General features: G+C 57.4%; 2 protein-coding genes across 2 annotated transcripts in view; both read right to left on the bottom strand.

The window, feature by feature from the left end:
* Nucleotides 1-10,889, bottom strand: part of VOLCADRAFT_92497 (uncharacterized protein) — a gene marked incomplete at both ends in the record, with an annotated part of 14,674 nt that extends 3,785 nt beyond the window's left edge. Inside the window, 15 exons of the mRNA XM_002951830.1 lie at nt 76-168; nt 628-723; nt 1,004-1,093; nt 1,478-1,851; nt 1,945-2,099; nt 2,802-2,934; nt 4,477-4,684; nt 5,537-5,982; nt 6,224-6,268; nt 6,375-6,589; nt 7,283-7,408; nt 8,092-8,099; nt 10,173-10,318; nt 10,765-10,781; nt 10,855-10,889. Of these exons, the coding sequence (XP_002951876.1) occupies nt 76-168; nt 628-723; nt 1,004-1,093; nt 1,478-1,851; nt 1,945-2,099; nt 2,802-2,934; nt 4,477-4,684; nt 5,537-5,982; nt 6,224-6,268; nt 6,375-6,589; nt 7,283-7,408; nt 8,092-8,099; nt 10,173-10,318; nt 10,765-10,781; nt 10,855-10,889 (2,187 nt within the window). The remainder of the gene's footprint in view (nt 1-75; nt 169-627; nt 724-1,003; nt 1,094-1,477; nt 1,852-1,944; nt 2,100-2,801; nt 2,935-4,476; nt 4,685-5,536; nt 5,983-6,223; nt 6,269-6,374; nt 6,590-7,282; nt 7,409-8,091; nt 8,100-10,172; nt 10,319-10,764; nt 10,782-10,854) is intronic.
* A 668-nt stretch (nt 10,890-11,557) lies between these two features.
* VOLCADRAFT_92496 (uncharacterized protein) lies at nt 11,558-19,343 on the bottom strand (the record flags this gene model as incomplete). The annotated part of the gene is made up of 5 exons (XM_002951829.1): nt 11,558-14,274; nt 15,660-17,505; nt 17,929-18,141; nt 18,346-18,554; nt 19,280-19,343. The coding sequence occupies 5 exons, from the start codon at nt 19,341-19,343 to the stop codon at nt 11,558-11,560; spliced, it is 5,049 nt and encodes a 1,682-aa protein (XP_002951875.1).
* Between the last annotated feature and the right edge of the window lie 1,658 nt (nt 19,344-21,001).

Genomic DNA, 21,001 nt, shown 5'->3' with positions numbered 1-21,001 from the left:
ACTTACATACCCTAGATACAGCTCCGAGTCAGCGCCCCCTCCCCCTCCCCCTCTCCCCTCCTCCCGCCAACTCACCGCCGCCACATCTCTCGCCACTGACATCACTCGATGCAGTGGCAGTCCCTCGCCCTCGTGACACGCGCGGGACAGGTTGCAAACCATCAGCTCCTGCCCCGGAGGAGGAGGACGAGGAGGAGGGGTGGGAGAGGGAAAGGAAGGGGGAGGGGGGAGGGGAGAAAGATGGGAAGTCACGGGGGCCAGCGGTTTGTGGTTTGTGGGGAGGGGTGGGCGAGGGACGTACGGGAGACAAGGACGGGAGGGGTCCTGGGGGCGAATGAGTGAGATGCGAGCAATGCACCTGACAGCTCGCCGCGCGCTCACATACCCACTTCTGGTGGCATCCCCGCTTTGAGGGCTTCACTCCCCTTACCTCTACATCGCTACATTGACACTTTCCATCAGTACCATCATCACCATCATCACCTCGACTACCACCATCACCACGCCCATCACCATCATCATCATTACCATCATCACCATCACCTAATCTAATAATGCTTTGATTTGTAAAATCTTTGGATGGCTTTGTGCTACCAATGGGTCACACACACACACACCCCGACCCACCTCCACCAGGAAGACCTCGTCCCCCCCAGCGGTGCTCCCCGCGCCGAGCAGCGCGACCACATTGGGGTGCTGACACCGGGCCAGAATGGCGATTTCCTGGCCGGGAGGTGGGGTAAGGATGGGTGCGGGGAGGAGATCGGAGCGGGGGAGAAAGGGGTGGAAGAGGGTATGTATGTATGTATGTATGTATGTATGTATGTATGTATGTATGTATGTATGTATGTATGTATCAATGAATTGAACCGAGAGAAGGAAGTTCTATCGGAGATGATGTCAAAACCCTAAAACCCTAAAACCCTAAAGTGCAATACATGAAAGCCCCCGGGGGCTTTGGGCCCCTTCCCCGTCTCCCTCCCCCCCTCCACCGCGTACCCACCTGTTTGAGGCTCTTGACGTCATCCGCAGTACCCCCCAGTGCATCTCGATGGAATAACTTGACCGCCACTGGCCGGCCCCCTAAGTGGCCCTGGGGGGACCGGGAAGACGAACCATGAACGAGATGGGGAAGGGTGGGAAGAAAATGAAACCCACAATGGAAATGCAATATTACACGCGTCTGGGGAACTGCGGGATGAGGTGGGACGAGCGGGATTCACTGATTGAATCAGTATAAGGCATTCGGAAGGGAAGCAGCAAAAGCAGGAGAGCAGTAGCAGCAAGAGGAAGAAGAAGTGGCGGAAGGGAAAACGTGGGCGTGATGGGCTGAGGACAGCTGCAGCCGCAGCTGCAGCAGACGGCAGAGATGGGGGAAGAAGAAGAGGTGTGCCGCACGATGTCTGCTGATGAGACGCACGATACAGACATAACCGCCTCATAAACTACACACAAACACACACACTCACACACGCACCTCCAATACCGTGGCAAACGTGCCCCGCCCCACAACCGCATCCCGGGATGCAAACACGTCCACGCCCAGAACCATGTTGAGCGCTATGGTGGGTCCGCTGCTGCAGCCGCTGCCCTTGCTACCCGGCGGCGGACCCAACAAAGGATTGCACAGAACTGACTCCGCCGTCATGCCGCTGCCGCCACCTATGCCGTACATCATGCCGCCCGTCGCCGATCCGGACTGCAAGGAAGACACGTTCGTGTACGGGAGGACACCGTTGCCAGCCGCGCCAACGCCGGCGGCCGTGGCGGCGACGCTGCTGCCGTTCTCCGTCAGCTTTGGGCAGATCCATTTGGGGTAGAGTCCGCCACCAGCGCCGCCGCCGCCGCCGCCTACAGGTTGCCCATGATTGACCCATGGGCCATCTGTAGGACCCATGGGTATGCCACCAAACCCCCCGCCTCCTCCTCCATCAACGTCTCCACCTTTCCTTCCCCCCGACACCCCAATCGTCAAGGATCCCGGCTGGCCGTTGTCCAGTAGGATCGATGCCGAGCGGGGCTGGGCGTCCTGTTGCGCGGTGGACCCGCATTGCAAGGGATCGTCCAGTGACCCATGGGTCACCAGGCCGTTGGTGGCCCTACAGTACGGGGTCAGTGTACGGGTACGGGGTAAAGCTCAAGAGAGGTGGGTTTCTCTTGAAAAGAGCAATGCATATGTTAAAATGATCTGTGGCATGTGGAGGGAAATGCCGATGTATGTATGTTGTTACAGGGTGGTATAGCTTCACCAGCGGCCCCCTTTCCCATGGCAGCGGCCCCCTTTCCCCTGCTCTCCCCTGCAAGAGGGGCACCCTAATCCATTCACCCCATCCGACTTCAGAATGTATTTGTTGAGTTCGGCAACTCACCACCAGCATCCAACCAAATCTAGCGGGTCAACGGCACCTTAACGTATGTATGTATGTATGTATGTATGTATAGTAGTAGCAGAAGCATTACTAGGTAACAAATTTCAGCGCACTCAAGTGCCGGCCGTGTCAACTACGGCATCAATGCCGTACAATATTCAAACGGACAAATGGATGTCCAAAACCCTAAGAAGGCAAGAGCCAATAACGTGAGCTCTTGGGGTGGGGGGGGAGGTGTGTGCTGGGAGGTGTGGTAGCCTAGTAGTGGGTGTCAGGGAGGAACAGAGAGTTTGGGAAGGGGTGCAAACAAAGGCCTGGGGGTAGGGGGAACCACTGGAGGTTGAGGGGTATGTCGTACACCACGGGATTGAAGTAGGAGAACACCCCGTGTTTTTCCCGAGGAAACACGACACAACACGACACGACACGTACTTCAAAACACAGCCGTTGTGGGAACTGGAGCTTCCGGGGGGGCAGCCATTGCCGCCTTTTTGCCGCTTTCTCCGCCGTTGCCGCCGCCAATATAGCACTGCCGCCCCGGACACCACCAACGCCAGAGCCAAGCCTGTGTGAGGGCCATGCATATGGGATGAGAGTACGGGGGAACATTTAGCTCTGCCAAGAAAATAATTCAGGTTGAGGTGTGTCCCATTGTGGGTCGAGGTGTGACCCGTTGGACTCATCCGTTGCAAAATCAAACGGACGTGGTAGTGCCTATGTACCTATGGGTCTATAAGCGAGATGGCTGTTACAGGAGGGACCCATGGGTTAAAATGACATAGGAGTGAATGAGATGCATGAGAGTCTGTAACTTGCAAATTAACATCATCATCAATGGTCTTGACTAGGGACCCATGGGTCTACCATAGAGGTCCATAAATGAGGACCCACAGGACTAGCTACGACTAGGGTCCCACAGGACTACCTTACCGACCCATGGGTCTTCATCAGGGACCCATGGGTCTATTACAAGTTACAAGTGCCGCAATAGTGCGGGGAAGTCCATCAAAGCCATAGACTTCTAATATACATATGTATATGTATATGTATATTGAAAGTTTATTACATCGTACAACCGACTTATGTATTTAGTAGTTGTTACAGTGCAGGCCGAGCGGCTATTTGGCTATTGTTGGGGTATCCATGACTAGGGATCCCTGGGTCCATGTATGACTAATCGGCAGAGGTGGCTCCACAGCTGGGGCCCTATGGCCGTTGAGCAGGGTGCGACAGTCCGATCGGGTCCCGACAGGAATGGCACTTGTGCTGAAAATCCCGACAGGCTTTGAAAAATGCTTTCGGGCGGACCCGACGAAAAAGGGGGAAAATGCCAAACGGCCATCGGGGGCCCCGTCAGGGCCCTAGCACCCCTAACCCTGTTGGGTCCCCCGACGGGAGCCCTCCAGGCCCCGTCGGGGGCTCCCGGAGGGCTCCCGTCGGGGGACCCGACAGGGTTAGGGGTGCTAGGACCGCCCGATCGGGTGCTGTGGGTCGTCGGTGGGCCCTTCGGCGACAGACAGCTACAGCGATACATAATGGCATTCATAAAAGTGGATGGAAATATGTAATGTAGTGGTAGCATTCGTTCACTTCGTTGCCTCTTCTTCTTTATGATGCTCACAGGCAGACGTGCAGGCATGCATGTGTTGCTGTGTGTGTGTGTGTTTGTTCGTGCATATCAGAACTGTGAACTGCAAACTGAGAACTGGAAACTGCACATATAAAATACGAATAAATGTAATTTCAAGCGGCACACAGCGAAATTTCGTTCTTGCGTCACCCGACAGGTTTTGGGATGGGCTATCGGGGCACCCGACAGAAATTGAAAGATATGCAAAAACGCTATCGGGTGGGGCCGACGGGCATGGGAAAGGGAAAACCGGCAACCCGACCATTTCAGGAAGGTCCTGTCCAACCCTGCCATTGAGGCATGCATTAGTGTGGTGCTTTGCCGTGCATGGGCCACAGTGCTGTGCGGTTGGGTTGGCGCTCGCTACATCCACCCCCTCCCCCTCCCAAACTACATCCACCCCCCCCTCCCCCTCCCAAACTACGTCTACCCCCTCCCCCTCCCAAACTACATCCACCCCCTCCCCCTCCTATTCACCTCCAAGGACCGTCGGGAGGACTATGGCCAGCAGTGGTACTCGTGATGGCGGAACTTGCAGGTAGTTGGACAGATCATAATCCTGCCAATACCACAGACGGTACTTGTCCATTGCTTGCTTTTGACAAGCTGGTACTCCAAGGCCTTGTAACAGACATTCTGTGGAGATGACCTCTTGACACACGTACGTTGTGTTGTACTCGAATATCTGCATGAGGAGCAGTTCGGCAGCACAGGGGGTAGCATGCAACCGTACGTTAAAGCACACACGGTGCGAGAGTTGCTCACAACATGCATGAAACACGGGAATCACATTACCTGTTGCGAGTCTCTTGCAAGCACTACATGCGATGGCTCAGGGCGAATAACGGCCAATATTCACCCCCTTATCTCTCTCTCTCTCTCTCCCCCTTCCCCCCTCTCTCTCTCTCTTTTCCTCCCACACTCTGTGATTGTGCACATATATACATGGTGGGAGGCGCGGGCATGAACTGCCCATACATACATACACGTCTACATACATATCCCAGCCTAACCGATGTCCCCCCCAGCCCATGTCCCAAGCCCACTTGATATTCAACCCACGCTGAACTCTTGTTCAAGATCGGCAGGGTGGGGTGGGGGGTCGCCAATCCGCAATCAGAAGGCACCTTCACTGACAGATCTTTTTAAATCTGCCAACACCATTGCCTACTTTATGTTAACTCAACCACTGGTGGTCAGCTTGTCCCACCACCAACGCCACCCGCAGTAGTGGGACCCTACAACACTCTTTCTCCCGGTGGTGCTGGGTCCCGGCGGACCATACGACGGTAGCAACAAAAAAAACCCATCCTCGCACCCCCCACAACATCTACAGTGTAGATTCTACACCCATACCTTCCACCACGCTCGTCCTATCTTTACCCTCTCCCCCCCGCTCCTCGCCATCCATTTCCCCACCCCCATTTCCACAACCTACCGGCCCGCAACACCCTTGCCACCAAAAACCCCCAGCCCCCTCCTTGGCGCCGTTCCCATCCCCGTCCGCAGCACCCCAAAACCCAACACACACACGCACCGCCCCGACTGTCAATCGGACCCCGTTCGGGTCCAGCGTAGACCCAGCAGATACCAGGCTCACAAGCACCATGGAATCCGACCAGCACTTGGGACTGAAATCAACATCCGGGAAGCAAACGGGGCCGGCAATGTAGGCCAGCTGTTTTCCCGGAAACCCTGGAGGTCGCTCCACCATGATGGTGTAGTTGGCGGCGATTTTGAGAGGGACGCATAGAGCGTACACGAGCACGACGTCCCGCATGATGACGGCTGAATTTGGTTTCATGGAAAAAATGTCCAAGCTGCCGTAGCTGGTGGCTGAGGGTTGGCGGCTGTTGGGGATGAAAAGGCGCTCCAACGTCACTGCGATGTTGTCTTCTATGCCGATGCGGCGTTTTAGAAATGCCACGTCCAACATGGTGTAACTCAGCTCCCCGCGTATGGTGATGTTGCGGTATAGCTTCACTGTGGGTTTGGTGGCGTGGGATTTGGCGTGGGAGGCAGTAGACAGACGGCATGTGGGTTGGATGTGGGATGGAATATGGAATGTGGAGATGGGAGCTAGGATGCATCCATGATGTAAAGCTGTGAAAGGCGCGGGCGAATAGGGCTAAGCCTGGAAGGCGTAGTCGGTGTGCGCGCTCGTATTGCATGATACCGACATGCGGTATGGGGTGTCGGGGTGCAACTAACTAACCCCCCTCACCGTCCACCAAGGTTTCTTCTTTGGTATTAACCCAAGCACAGGGCTCTTTGGGTGGGCGAACCGTATGTATGCAGCATAGGAGGACTTGATTAAGAAGACATGGATGCCAAACGGGAGATAGGCTCGTTCACCCCGGACGTTGATGCCTCACCGCGGCGCTCGGGAAGGTCGGCGACCAGGGATACAAGCACCGCTTGATCCATCTTGAATCCTTTCCCACTGATTAGGATGGTTGAACACGAGCTATTGGCCAAAACGGACACAAACTCCGCCGTGTTGGATGCCCAGCACGGAAGTCCTGTCTGTGCTGAGACTGATGCAAACAACCATAGTATTATCAAATGCAGCAGCCAGAATATCCGTCTCCTGCATTCCGTGGTGCGCAGCCTAATCAGGGCAGCACATTTCGCAGTGGAGACCAAGCCCAATTCCAAGCTCCCATCTTTGGAGAAGTCCGACATCATGTTTTCCTGCGCCTGGAATCAAGTGTGCGTAAGCACACTCAACACTAAGTGAGCCTATTGTTCCGCATCCTATAGGAGAGAGCAACTCCATAACTGGCACATGGTAGGGGTTTATCATAACACCTTGTATGGAAATGTATGAAGCAACTGCCACACATAGTTGGTTGGAGAGAGCGAAACTCATTAATTGCGTAAGAAAGAGTGAGAACATGAACGTCCTAACATTGTCCACCCGGTAGCTCAAGCACAGCTATTATTGTTTCAATGAAGCTTGTGAGGAATATTACTAGGAAACAAGGCACATCATGCCATGCTGGCGTGACTTGGTCCCTGCCGCGTAGGAACTTGTTTGCAAAAGGCTGGCTTTCATCTACTGAATCCATTTCCTTACGACCACAAAAATAGATGCGCTCGAATGTGCGTGTTTACGCGATACTGCGTTAGCCGGGTTATGCCCCGTCACGTGGTTGTTGGTCCACAGTGAAGACTACCAGTTACGCCTTTAGGACAGGGGCTGCCGCATCTAATCCGTTTAGCCAGCGCCTTAGCAACCTTACCGCTGCTCGCGCGCTGTTCAAACCGCCACGAGGCGCACCCGCATCCGTTACCCTCTTCTGCAAGGGTGCGCTCCTGTCCGCGACTTATAACAGCCTCCCCTTTGCACTGCGACATAAGCACCACACCACCGCGCCCCCGATAGCCCGATAGTGAACCTCCACTGCTGTGGATGGGAGCTATGTGAGCATGAGGGCGGGCGGGGTGCACCATTTCTGCTGCCACTCACCAAAGAGGAGGGTAGCAGATGTGGGGGGGGGCTCTACGACGGCCGTAGGCGGTCTAGTAGGTAGACTTGGTTTTGTAAATCCCGTGCTATAGACCCCGTCCCCCAACCTTTAAAGGAATCAACAAAACTGACATGAAAGGCTTTGGAGGAACAGAGAAGAGGCGGTGGTCCATCCCTAACCCCCTGAGATAAGGTCAGATAAGGTCAGATCAGACAAGATCGCCAACGAAGCAAAAAAAACAAGAAACTGAATAATGAAGTCAGGAGCGCCATCATACAGAATCTGCAGGCAGTAAAAATGCTATCAAAGTGCTTTTGATGCCTTGCCTACTTTCAGCACCGAATATCAAACTCGGCTCTAATACACAACGACAGCCCCCGATTACATCATTATTATTGTGTCACCCCACAGGGAGGAAGAATTCGCGCACACACACAGCTACAGAACGGACCCTCATCGGCCTTGCGTGCGCAACAACAATGACCCAATTCGGTGAAAAACATACACCGTACATACCGTACACACACACACACAAGAATCGACACAACCGTTGCCGTCGTCGCGTTCTATTTTCATCCTATTTTTGCGCAGAGCAGCCCTTTCACGGGATCCCCCGCACCTTGCCACCTGTCGATCGAGCGTTACACAGAAAACATAAAAGAGGCACACACATACATACGTACGTGTATACGTACATACATACACACGCGCAGGCACCCTATGTGCTGCACTAGCCATTATGTGTCTCCATCATATCATCACCATCATCATTTTCATCATTATCGTCCTCTGATCACAGCGCTGAAACAGCCTCGTGTTACAAGCCGAAGACCGCATTTTCTACAACGATTGGCAATCTCAATTTCGCCAAAGGAAAATGAGCAAAGCAAGCAAGCTAACAAAAACATACAACATACATGCTCACATACACGCATACACACACACCTACATACATATGCACAGTGTTGACATGTTCCATTCTCCTTGTCGCATAGGCAGTGCGGTAAAGACGCCGAGGGCGCCGAGACCGACAGGACGATCAAACGCGACAGATTGAGAGGGGAGCTCAGACGAGACGCTCAGGGCCAGGAAGCAACTCGGAAGGTCCCCTTCCAACGCAGGAAAAAGAAGTGCCACGCTCCCTCCACCCCGTGACGACTTCCAACCCCGTGTTTGGTGTCATGACACACAGGCTTTTTTTCTTCCTTTTTTGGGGTTAATTGTGACAAAGACAGGTTTCGAACCCGGGCTTTTCCTAAGGGGTTCTTACCTCTCTTCCTCCTTGACCTCCTAAACCCCTCCTTCCTGTCCTCCTTCCCCCTGCACCCACGCGCTTGTGTCTGTTTGTCTGTCTGTCTGTAAGCAAGTTCAGGGCGTTAACCTGGTATATAGGGCCGTCATTGGTTCGCAATCCCGAGCACACGTTTGAAAAGATGATAATACAGAACAGAACAAAGAGTAGAAGCATACACATACACGATGAACGTATCCCGAGAATGTTTCTTTATCTCACATCTCGCACCGCACACATGTTGCCTGTAAAGGACATGCACACGGTGGTGATAGTCCGCAGCTCGCGATTGGCAGGGTAACACGACCGCCACATTCCGGCAAGGCAGCACCAGAAAGAAGAACGCCGTTCTTTCTTGAGCGGCGCAAGTACCAAAATAACATCCTAACGCGTCAGATTTATAAGACTTTTGAAAAAGAGAAAGACGACCGTGTGGTTTTGTGTGATTTTGGAGGTCCCACACATACACACATGGCTTAGGGGGGCGATATAGAGATGCACAAGGACAACCTTGCCCTACGACATAACGGTTCGTAAAAATAACGCGTCCGTACCCAACTACTACTACGCAACTACCTAACCGCCTAAACGTGGCCACCAGAACGCTGTTGCATGCATCCACCAAAGCTTTATCTCTCAGCTATATACCACCACGACAGACACCTTCAATTTATATCCGTCCATATCCACATTATACACAAGAATGGGCACGGCAACAAGGTAAGTTAGGTTTGACGGGACAGACTAACGCGATGTGGCACGAGGTAGAACCGGAGCACAGCCCACATCACACGGCTTGCGTTGCAAAGCCGACAGTTACGTGGCAGGCAAGCACTACTCGCTCGACATACATACATACATACATACATACATACACACACACACATTACACGGATTAGGGTGCCCCTCTAGCAGGGGAGAGCAGGGAACTGCCTCGAAAAAGGGGGCCGCTGGCGAAGCCATACCACCCTATAACAACATACATACACACACGCGGACACACTTCGGGGGTGTTCCCTCCAACAGACCATCCTCGGATTCATGCTGGCTGGCCTACCGATACACTCACTCACACATACATACATACATGCATATATGCACACAGACACTAGAAGTTTCCCTTAACACACACAGACAGACACGCGCACTGTCATCGCGGCTGCGGCTCCGGCTGCTGTACGGCTTCCGCCACCGCAGCAGCCGTCCCCGACTCCCCCCGCCGTCCCCACTCCCCCCCCCTTTCCTCCCGCCCCAAGCCGCAATCCCCCAACGGGTACCAGCCCTGGCCCTACCACCTCCTGATGGACAGACCTACGTACAGACGAACTTGTCTCCTCCTGAAAGCGCACTCTATAACGCTCCCACTAACCACACGTCCCATACACACACCAATGCCACTGGTCACACACCCTGGCCGCCAATCTCCGATGCCAAACCGCCAATTTTCCGATGTGAATGGGACATCGCACACAGAGCCGTGTGAGAGGAGAGTCCGTGTACAATCCGCAGTACACCAAAATCCTATCTGGACGGAGGAACGCACTAACGCGCACATCTGCAGGGAGGGGGGGAGAAAACACAAACGGGACGCCGGTGCTCTTGTTGTAAGACCTGCAGACACAGGTGAATACAAGAGTACGAATACAAGAGGATGTAGATTTTCACAAGGTATCATCTTCCCGGAGTTTGGCCCTACTGTGGTTACACAACAAAGGAGGCCGTCCACCGTCCCGGAAAGCCTCCTTCCGACCCCGCCCCCACATCCTCAGACACACAGACAGACAGACATAGGCACATACAGACCCCATCCTCGTCCCCTCCCGTCCCCGTATCAACCCAGAGCGCCCCAGTCTCACCGGTCTCAGTTTCCCCTAGAACCCTCAACCCCTTCAGACCGCAGCGAGCTCAAGAACTCCATTCCCTCCCCGGCGCCCACTTGCCTTCTCATAACCGCGCGGGGGGACAACACTTCATCGACTACAAACACCCCCCACTCCGCACCCCGGGGCCCCTCTCCTCTGTCGCGGGGGGGGGGGGGCTGGAAGTCATACGACGACGATGGCGACGATGCCCATAATAATGCATTCCCACCTTCCCCATACTCGCGGAGTCCTCGCGGAGTCCATATTATAGTCTACATAAACAATATAGAGACATCCCTAGGGCCCTGAAGAAACAACCAAACCATGCTCCTCAAAGCCAGAACTCCTCTCTATATATAGATATATAAACCAGGTGGACCTCAATCTTGGAAGGTTCCGCTACGACGAACTCACCAAGCTACTACTACACCCACCACAAAGACATAAAAGCAGAGCACCCCAAACGCGCGCTCTGCGCCTCTCATGAAGGCCTTCGGTTGGGCAGTTTTAGCAACGCGCGTTGCCGTTTCTGTACAATCCAACAACCAACCACCAACGACACCCCATCCTCTGAAAACGTTATATAGCGCTGTCATCCGTCCTTGCACCACCACCACCACCACCGCCACGCCGCCAGCACCCTAGGCCGGCATGTGCGACCGGATGGCGTGTGTGTGTGTGTGTGTGTGTGTGTGTGTGTGTGTGACAAGTATGCTTCCAAAAGCAAGGAGCTTGTGGGCGGGGGATTCAAGTCATATGCACGGGGTAGACCAGAAACGGACAGGAGACGACAGGAGCCCCCTGTGGGTGGGGTTGCCTGGGCCCCAGAAACCCTCTTTTCCCTCCATCTTCATGGAGGTGAAGGTGGTATTAAATTTGATTCACTTGCCCCTGGTGCTGTAAGGACCGTCTTCCCATGCGCCGCCACCGGCTCACGCTGCTCCCCGCACATCCAGCGCCTCCGCTACCCTCCGGCTATGGCAGCTCTTCTGCTGCTCGCCCTCCTCCGCCTCTACCACAGCAGCAGCAGCGGTGGGTACGGCAGCTACATCCGTCGTGATAAACGCCACAGCCGACGGCGCGTCTGATTGTCCGGGTGTCGAGAAGAGTCGGTCGGCGGTGGCGGCGCCACCGGGACTGTTGCCGCCACCGCCGTTTGCGAAGACGCCGTCAGCTGCGGAGGTGACGGGATCTGCGCTCAACGGCATTGAGTTCTCTGACGACAGGAGCGCCACCTCCGCAGGGGCTTCCAGGGAGATGGAGCCAGGCAAGACGCCGCATGTGGTGTTGGTCGCCAACGTCGGGGACATCGGCGGCGGCGACGGCGGCGGCGGCGAAGAATGGAGCACTGGCGGACTCGAGCGGGAGTGGGGCCCCAGATCTTCCGTGGCGGCGGCGGCCTGCTGCTGCGCGGCCGCCGCCGGCGACATCGGCGGCAGGGGCGGCGAGTCCGGAGGCCTGGCGGTGCCAGGAGCGCCTGACGGCGTCGTCGGCCGCGAGCGGCCTTCATTCGCCGCGGCGGCCGCGGCCGCCAACGCGGCTTTGTAATTATCTGAGATGCCCCGCCGCCGCTCCGACAGGTCATAACGGCGGGAGCCGGAAAGGGAGCGGTAGAACGCCTGCCCAGCGGCGTCAGAAAAGGGCTCAACGACCGTGGCCGGCGGCGGCGTCGACGGGGCGCTGGTGGCGCCTGTACGAACTCCAGCCACGGCTCCTCCTCCTCCTGCTCCAGCGACGCCGGTCATCGACGGCGGCGGACGCGCGGAATTGCAATGCGGAGGACTACCTAGCGACGCAACAGGTCGTACGGTAACGAAACTGCCGCCGCCGCCGCCGCCGTCGCCGCCACCCCAGCTGCCGCCGCACCGTAGGCCGCCAATGCCACCGGCGGCAGCGGCGCGGAGCCATTCCGGCGGCGTGTAGCAGCCCCCGGCGTCGTCATCCCAATCGCCCCCCGCCGTCGTGGGCCCCATAACGAGGGTCTGTGCAGAAGGGCGATGTGCTGGCGGGGAGTTTGCCGTACTCGCCCAGGTGGTGGTTGTTACCCGCCAGTGTGGATGGTCGTAGTTGGCGGAGGCGGAATGGGGCCTTACAACTGGAGATCGACATCCCCCGGTGGCAACACCAATACCGGCGCCCCTGACACACCCTTGCTGCCGTACTTCCCCTTGTGGGTGCTGCCGCGCCAGCTCTAGCTGCCACTCTGGATCATGCTGATGATGAGGCGGCTGATAGCAGCCGTGAAACTCGGGGTGCTGTTGCAGGTGCTGTTGCTGTTGCTGTTGTTGCTGTTGTTGTTTTTCCAGGTGCTGTTGCTGTTGTTGTTTTTCCAGGTGCTGCTGTTGCTGTTCTTGTTGCTCGTATACAGCCGCGTGCTCTTGGTGTTGGAGCTCAAAGGTTTCCTCGACGTCGACCCGTGGCAGATCCGGCTCCATAAGCAGCACCACAGGCCCGGCACTGCCGCCGCCGCCGCCGCCAGCGGCGGAAGCCGAGGCCGTCCAAACCGATGTCAAACCCGGACCCAGCAGCGGCGCCGCCAGGACGGTATTGTCCAGTGACAGCATTTCCTGCTGTTGTTGTTGTTGGTGGTGTTGATGTTGACAATGGTGGGCTGGGTTAGCGGGCCGTGACATGCTGCGAGTGAAGTCCGCAGGTTCGGCGCCACCGTTGCCGAGACCGCCTGCATGAATGTCCAGCGTCGACGTCGCCGCCGCCGCCGCCTCCGCCGCCGCCGAGGTAGTGTTGATGCCACAAGCGCAAACACCCGCTGCCGCCTCCGATCCAGTGCCGGGGCGGCCACGGCCCTGACTGCTTCGCTGCTCGACATGCAACAGCTGTTGCTGCTGTGGTGGCGGCGGCGGCAGTGGCGGCAGAATCAGCTGCGGTGCAAAATCAGGGGCTTCCATGGCGTGGCCATGGCTAATCCTGACAACCTGGTGCGTGCCGCAGTCAGCTTGGTACAGCAGCGCCTGGAGGTTCTCGTGCCCATGTCCGTACATTTGCCCGTTGTACTCTTCAGCGTAGACCTGCCGCGCGTGCATCTGACCTTGGGACAACTGCCGTACATGGCGCCTCCTTCGGCCTCTGCCGCGATCCAGCTGGTTCTGCCTCCGCCGCCGGCGGCGACTGCCTTCGCCTCCGCCTCCGCCGCCGGTGCCTTCGTCTTCCGCCACTCCCAGAAACCCCTCCGGCTGGCGGCGCCGGCGCGCTTCGTACGACTGGGATTTATATGACAGGTGCTGTTGTTGTTGATGGTGGTGGTGATGGTGGGTGAGATGGTGGTGATTATCGAGGTATGTGTGCAGGCGAGGTTGGCGACCTTTCTCCTGGGGGACTTCCGAGCACCAGCCGTTCGGAAGCTCTGTACCCACCGCCGCCGCCGCCACCACTGCTGCTGCTGATGATGACGGTGGGTCCAACGATGCCATGTCCCAGACCTTTCTATCTGCAAATCCCTCCATATCGCCGAGAGCCGCTTCCTCCTCCACATTGACACGGGCCCCCTCCTCCTCCTCATCATCGTCGTCATCATCAACCTCGCTGCCGTACGCTACATTCCATGTACGACTGCTCTCGAGCCCGTACCCGCGGCATGCGCCGCCGCTGGTGTTGGTGGCGGTGTTGGTGGCGGTGCTCGTGAGCTCCTCGACTTGGCGCAGGAAGAGCACCAATAGGTCAGGGGAGGCAGAAGAAGGAACCGACTGCCGCTGCTGCAATTGCTGCAACTGCTGCAACTGATGATGATGATGATAGAGACCCGTTTCTTGGTGCTGCTGGCCGCATTGCCAGTTTCGCTGTTGCCGCAGCAGCTGCTGTTGCAGCTCCTGCAGCTGCTGCTCCAGTTGGTTCTGCCGCTCCGCGTCCTGGTCCTTCATGGCGGCCATGTGTTGCGCGAGGGTCTTCTCCTGGACGGGGAAGAGGACACGGCGCCGCACGAAGCACCCATACCTCACCAACAGTGCCTGACTGTATGTAAGGACTCTGTTACAATTTAAAGAACACCCCTTTAATAAAAAACGCTGCAAAGTACCTCCAATCGCAACCATCCCTCACCCACATCCCCCTCCACCCCCAACCCCAATCCCGCGCAGCCCGTCCACAACCTGGCCAGAGAAACAACAAAAACGTCAGAGCGCCAACCTGGCATCGATCCGTCAGCCCCCATCACCCCGCTTGTTCCCCCACGGCCAGTTAAAACGGGCGACCTCAAAGGCTACCTCAAAGCAAAACATTCTGGGCGCCCTCCTGGGGCTCCTTTTCGCCATACCTGGAGCGGCACACAACCGGAATGCTGCAACCCAGCAGTATCAGAAGCGAAGCTGTCGTAATTCTGCTGCTGCTGCTGTTGACGCTGTTGTAATGGTGGACGACGCATACCGGCGGGCAGTTCCGCTGAACGCTCCAGGCGTGACGATGGGCGGAGGTGAGAGTGCCAATCGGCGGCGTGGGTGTTCTGCCAATCCGCGGTGACGCCGGCCGTACTGCCGCCGCCACCTCCGCCGCCACTGCCGTCGCACCCAAGATAGAGCCCTGAAACGCCGCCTCCGCCGCCACCTCCCCCTCCGCCGTCGCAGCAACGGTCCATGTTAGGGTTCAATCCCCAGTGCTGCTGCTGGAGGCTACTGAAATGCGCCTTGTTCTGTCGATGTTGTTGAGGCTGCTGCCGTACGAGACCCCATTGTGGCTGTGACGTCATCGCCAAGTCGCTGGGACAATATGCCGCCCTGTGTGAAAAGGACGAGAGTACATCTTCGCTCATCCCCGCCGCTCGATGTCGATTTCCCACCGGCGTACTTGCCGCCGTCGCCGTTGGCGTCGCCGCTGCTACTGCATCCGTCGGGTTTGCCGCCGTAGCCGTTAACGATGACCCCGCCGCCGCAACGGCAGCCGCGCCGCCATCTAGCGACATCAAGTCTTCCAAGTCGTCCAGATCGGCCACGTCACAGCAGTACGAATCCAGTATGAACGGCGGTACGGCAGTTGGGTACGGTAGACTAGATTGCGGCGGAAGCAACACAGGAGCCGTGCGGTCACCGTCCAACGCTACTGCTGCTGCCGCCGCTGCAGCGGCGGCGGCGGCAGGGTGAAGGCTGTAGCTCGCGCTCCGATGCACTGCTGCTGAGACGCCGTCCCCGACGGCGGCGGCGCCGCCACGTCTATGCCGTGTTCGCTCGGCCGCTTTCCGAGAGCGAGCAAGCACCACGTCGCTTTTGGTCACACCCAGATCCAGATTTGGAACCATGGCGGACGTCTCTCGGTCTGCGGCTGAAGTAGCAAATGCGGCGGCAGCATCCGCCGCCGCAGCGGCATCAGGGGCCTGAAGCAACCCGCCAGTCTGCCAGGACGCCCGGTTGACGTCAACCATGCAATCCCCGTCTGAGCCCCCGTTAGTCTCAAGGACCAGAGAGAACCAGCCGTCGCTGCCGCCACCGCCGCTGGCCTCGTCCATGTCGTACTCGCCTTCGTACGAATACAGCTCGCTGCCGCCGTACCCCTCGCCAACGTCATCCTCCTCGTCCTCCTCATCACCACATCCATCGCCGTCATCCCCCTCGATGTCACCATCACCATCACCATCTTCATCATCGTCGTCGCTGCTGAATTCACTGTTGTACGGCGCCGCGCCGTCGGTGCCGTGAAGCGTCGATTCCAACAGAATATAGTCCTGAGTGCTCCGGTCTGTCTCGAGCCGGTATCGGAAGAACTGCTGCTGCATCCGGCCGTCACTGGAAAGGACCACCCGAGGCTCAACATCCCCCAGCCCCAAGCGCGTGTGGACGCCCAATGCACTTGCGCCGGCAGCGCCCTTGCCATCCACGTCTTGCAGCTGCGGGGTTGTCGACCGCATCACGGGAGCTGGCAGTGACGGCGACGGCGGCCTCTGCTGCTCCCCTGCGACGGCGGTGTCGGCGGCCTGGCCAAGGGACACCGCACCTCTCGTCCTGCTCCTTTCCTCTTCCCGCCAAATACTTTCATTCCCCTCGATAAAAGCCCCCCGTGCGGGGTCCCGTCTCGCGCCGTCGCCGCCGCTTTCGACGACGCAAACTGATCCGTTGCCGGCTGAGGCCGTGTGGCGGCTACCTCGTTCCTGCCCGTGCTCCTCTTCCTCCTCCTCCTCCTGCTTCACCTCCTCCAGGACATACCTGGAGCTACGTGTTGAGCCTTCCACTCGAGCGCTGTCCCGCGCTTCTACATCCTTCTTCTTCCCTTCCCCGTCCTTCGCAACAGGCCGCTTCTGCTGCTCCTCATCCTCCTCCTGCTCCTCTCCCCTTTCCCCTGCCTTCCCGAGCCGCTGCTCCTCATCATCATTTTTCTCTTTTCCGGGCGACAGCAGCAGCACCTGTTGTTGCTGTTGTTGTTGACCGTGCGGGTAGGCCTGCCCGTGCCGTACCTGCGACGAGCCTGGCAAGCCACGGCCGTCTTCAGCATCGGGCCCATCTGGGTTACTGACTGGCCCGACCGCCTCCACGATGCCGCCGCCGCCGCCATTCACACAGACGGCGGCTGTGGCCGCGTCAACGGATCGACCGACGACCTCCCCCTCAGCCGCCGTCACGGCAACCCAGGGTGGTGACGGCGACGCCGCTGATGACGGGAACGGAGCCCGCGGCGGCCGTTGCCGCCGTCCGGCACTCCAATGTACGGGGCTGGCTGCACCACTCGATGGGCAACCACCAACGGCTGTGGCGGTGCCGAAAGCGCCAAAGCCGTTGCCCCTCATGGTGAGGTGGATCGCGGCGGCGGAGGCCGAGCGAAGCAGCATCGGCGAACCCGGGCTTCCGGCGTACGGCATGATGGGGCAGGAGGCCCGGGTAGTAATGACCGGGCCGCCGCCGCCCGCATAGCCATGGTGCGAAGGTAGCGGCGACATGTGCGAGGCCTGCATGCAAGCAGTAGGTGAGTAGGCCGCCTTGTTAAGATTGGTTGCGGTGATGATGACGATGATGGTGGTGATGATGATGGTGGTGATGCAGGAAAGTGACAAACAGACAGACAGAGGAGAGCATAGGGGGCTGACCCATATCAAGACTCTTCCCCATCCCCCTCGCCCGCCTCCCCCATGCCACCCCTGCTGATTCTCCCCTCCCTTACGCGCCACGCGGCGTTTCTTACGGACGCAGGCCAAGGCCGGCACCCCGCCCCACACACCACCGCAGCGACTGAAGACCGCCAAGAGAAAGACGAGCACGTACTCCGGAAATTCTTGACCGGATTCGTTTGGCAGGAATGGCAACTATGGAAATCTAGCCGGCCTTACGTCAACTCAACGGCGCCCAGGGCCACCCCATCAAGCATTACCCACCTCGACACCCACAACATCACAATCCACGATCAGCGGCGGCACCGAGCTACGTCGCCGGCGCTGCAGCGGCAAACCCCCTGCCGCCGAGGTTGGGCTCGTTGCCGCCGGCCCCGTCGCCCCCGGGCTGCCGCTGCTCGGGCCCCGCTGGAAAGGGCTGTTGCTGCTCCGCCACGGCAGCTGACCGCCTAGGACTTGATACTGCTGGTGGCGGTCCTGATGATGATGATGATGATGATGACGGTGGTGATGAAGATGTGGTGACGGCGACTGCATGCCGTGGCGCACGGCTATAGCCGCCGCCGACACCGCCGTCGCTTGGGAGGGTGACGGTGGCGCGCCCAAACCAAAGCCGCGCATAGCCGCGGTCCCTCGTACAGCTCCTCCTCTACACGCCGGCCCCTCCCCCTCCCCCATCACCTCTTCGGCCTCGGCTTCGTGAACGCCGGCACGTCCAGGCGATGCCAGGGCCAGGCCCTTGCCGCAGTGGTGATCGCCAGCGCGGCCGCCACGGCTGGGGAGCGACAGGATGGCGATCAGCTCCGCAGCCAACACGAGGAGGACTATGTGGGCGAAGGCAGCGGCGAGGCAGCCCCGGAGGGTGCCGCCGCCGACGGCTGACCGGTACACTGGGGAAAGAGGGGGGAGCGGGGTAGAAGTCGAATGGGGGGTTGCGTGTAGAGAAAGGGTCGCGGATTGGTTGGTCGGATAACAAACACTACTGGAGGGAGTGAGAAAGGGTGCGGCCGCAGGAAGGACATGAGACGAAAGGCGAGCGAAGGGGAATTGAGACGGGGAAGGGGGAAGAAGTTGTGGGAGGCTTTGTGGGACATGGGGAAGAGGCTTTCGGGGGAAAAGGGGGTTGACCGTGGGCAAGGGGGTGCGCATGGCGGTGGTAGCCACACCGTGCAGTGGGGATTCTTGCTGGGTTGAGAAACATGGCTGCTGGATGGAGCTAGGGATGGGGAGGGAACTGGGAATCATTGGTTTCAGTTTTCCGTTTGTATGGATTTTCGAAACCCGCCGCCGTGGCGCCTGGTGCTTGGGCGATGTTTGCCGTTGCCTATGGCAGCAGTGCGGGTGGCGGTGGAATGCAAGTCCACGATGGCGCAACTACGCGAGACAATTCCGGAGGCAATCCGGGCGCGCGGAGACGGTTGAGCGAAGACGAATCATCAGTGCCGCGACTAGAGATGTCAGGCCGCGCCAGCAGCAGTACCAGAATTGCGCAAAGAGCTACGTCCCACAGAGGCACCATGATGATGTGGAGCTGACAACCCAACAGGGAATCTTATGTCCGGACTTGCCAAGTGCTTCCACGCTGGGATGAATGCGCACGACCGCGAGGACCTACCGAACCAGAAGGAGGCTAGGAGAAGCTGCCAAAAGCCGAGCGATGGCGTATGGACTTGTTCCATAGGAGATTGGGCTTTGCTTGGGCACGGATGGTGGATGAGAATCATGGCTACCGAAATGGTCAACACCGTCGCGGCGCATGACCGGAACAGAGCCCCCAAGGCACCGACGGTTGAACCTGCAGCTCAGGTCAAACGCGCGGTTGTCTACTGTCTACTCCGAGCTTTGGCGATGGAGTGGAATGGGTTCTTATGGCCGACGGCCTGTCGTTCGGGGGTGTTGCGGTAATCATACCGATCCCCCAGACAGCACATATGGAGCCTAGGGTCTATACAGAGCAGGACTACCAACGCAGAGCTTGATCCGGAAATTCCTTACCAAGGATTATGCCCAGTAAAACCTCGGTTGCAGCTATGCAGCTGTTCGCCCCAAACCTCAGAACAAAGACGAGGACCGCCGCCTGCACGAATCGCCCATCAAGCAATTCGATTCATTACAGGCCAGCAGAAACTGCTCTATGCCAGCATCGATACTGCAACGCTGCGAGCTATGCTTCTGCAAAGGATTTCCTCAAGTCACACCTGAGTAGCCTGTTCCCATGTTTCAGTCGAAATGAAGCCCGCAAAACCGATACGGGCTATGCAGGTCGTCAACAGGAGCAAAGCAGCTCCTGAGAGAAGCCTTCCGACTGCGACATGCTTCACTCCTGGCGGATGTTTCTTGCCTACGTCCACTTCTGACATCCTTGTGAATCCCTATACAATCTTCATATGTCCTCGGTCATTGTCACTAGCGAAAACCACCACACCTAACACAGTAGTCACAGGCCAAGCATATGCTTAAACGTAATCTTTCTGTATATCCATCCGAAAACGGCAGGTGGGCGTTTGAGTAATGCATCGCTACGCGATGTTAGGAGTAGAGTCCTGCAAAGCCGGAGTGTACGTCGAGGCCATGAGTGTTTCCGAGAGCCGAAAAATGGCAATGAGAAAGATATACATTGAGATTAAAGACTTTCCTACTCAACACAAGCGCACCTTCAAGCCTGAACCAGATTTCTGTGGATTCCAAACGAATAGACTCTTTCCGATACACCGTCGGCAAGCAAGGCTGCGCCTGAAAATTTTGGGCCTATCTGGAACCCTTATGCAAGGATGTGTTTTGATCACGTCAGCAAAGCACATCAATTGGGGTTTACAACTCTATATGTTTGCTAATCTTGGGCCTTATGCCTAACACATAACGGCAAGGACATACAACTCCTTGTAGCCGTCGATCTTAACGGGCTTGATTTTTTCATTGCAGCAGTGCATGTCAGGAGGTGCCAATAGTCGTATCGCTTTGGAAGTTGGGCACCGGTATTGATAAGTGCGATAATTCTGCACCTCCCAATCATGCCTCCTGCTATCTAGAAGCATGATTTTCCTCACATATTGGCGCAAAAGTTATTATAGACGCCCGCACACAGGCCACGGCGGAGAGGACCCAGAAATCCCAAATTTCCTATATATGCTTGGAACTTACTAGCTGTGGATAATGCAACACGCGCAAGCGTGTTTCAATGACGAGCATATGATGAGCAATCGGCTTGCCAAGTGAAGCAGGGAATGCACAAACTCGACTTAGGAAATGACCCAAGGACGTGGAGAGAGTCATATGCAGTAGTATACAACTATAAACTCTTCTCACGACCTCATATATCAGGAAGCATTTTCCCGAC

Source organism: Volvox carteri, assembly GCF_000143455.1.
Source record: "Volvox carteri f. nagariensis unplaced genomic scaffold VOLCAscaffold_26, whole genome shotgun sequence".
Classification (NCBI taxonomy): domain Eukaryota; kingdom Viridiplantae; phylum Chlorophyta; class Chlorophyceae; order Chlamydomonadales; family Volvocaceae; genus Volvox; species Volvox carteri.
Note: the sequence above shows the minus strand (reverse complement) of the source record. Positions and strands in the feature narration are given on the sequence as shown.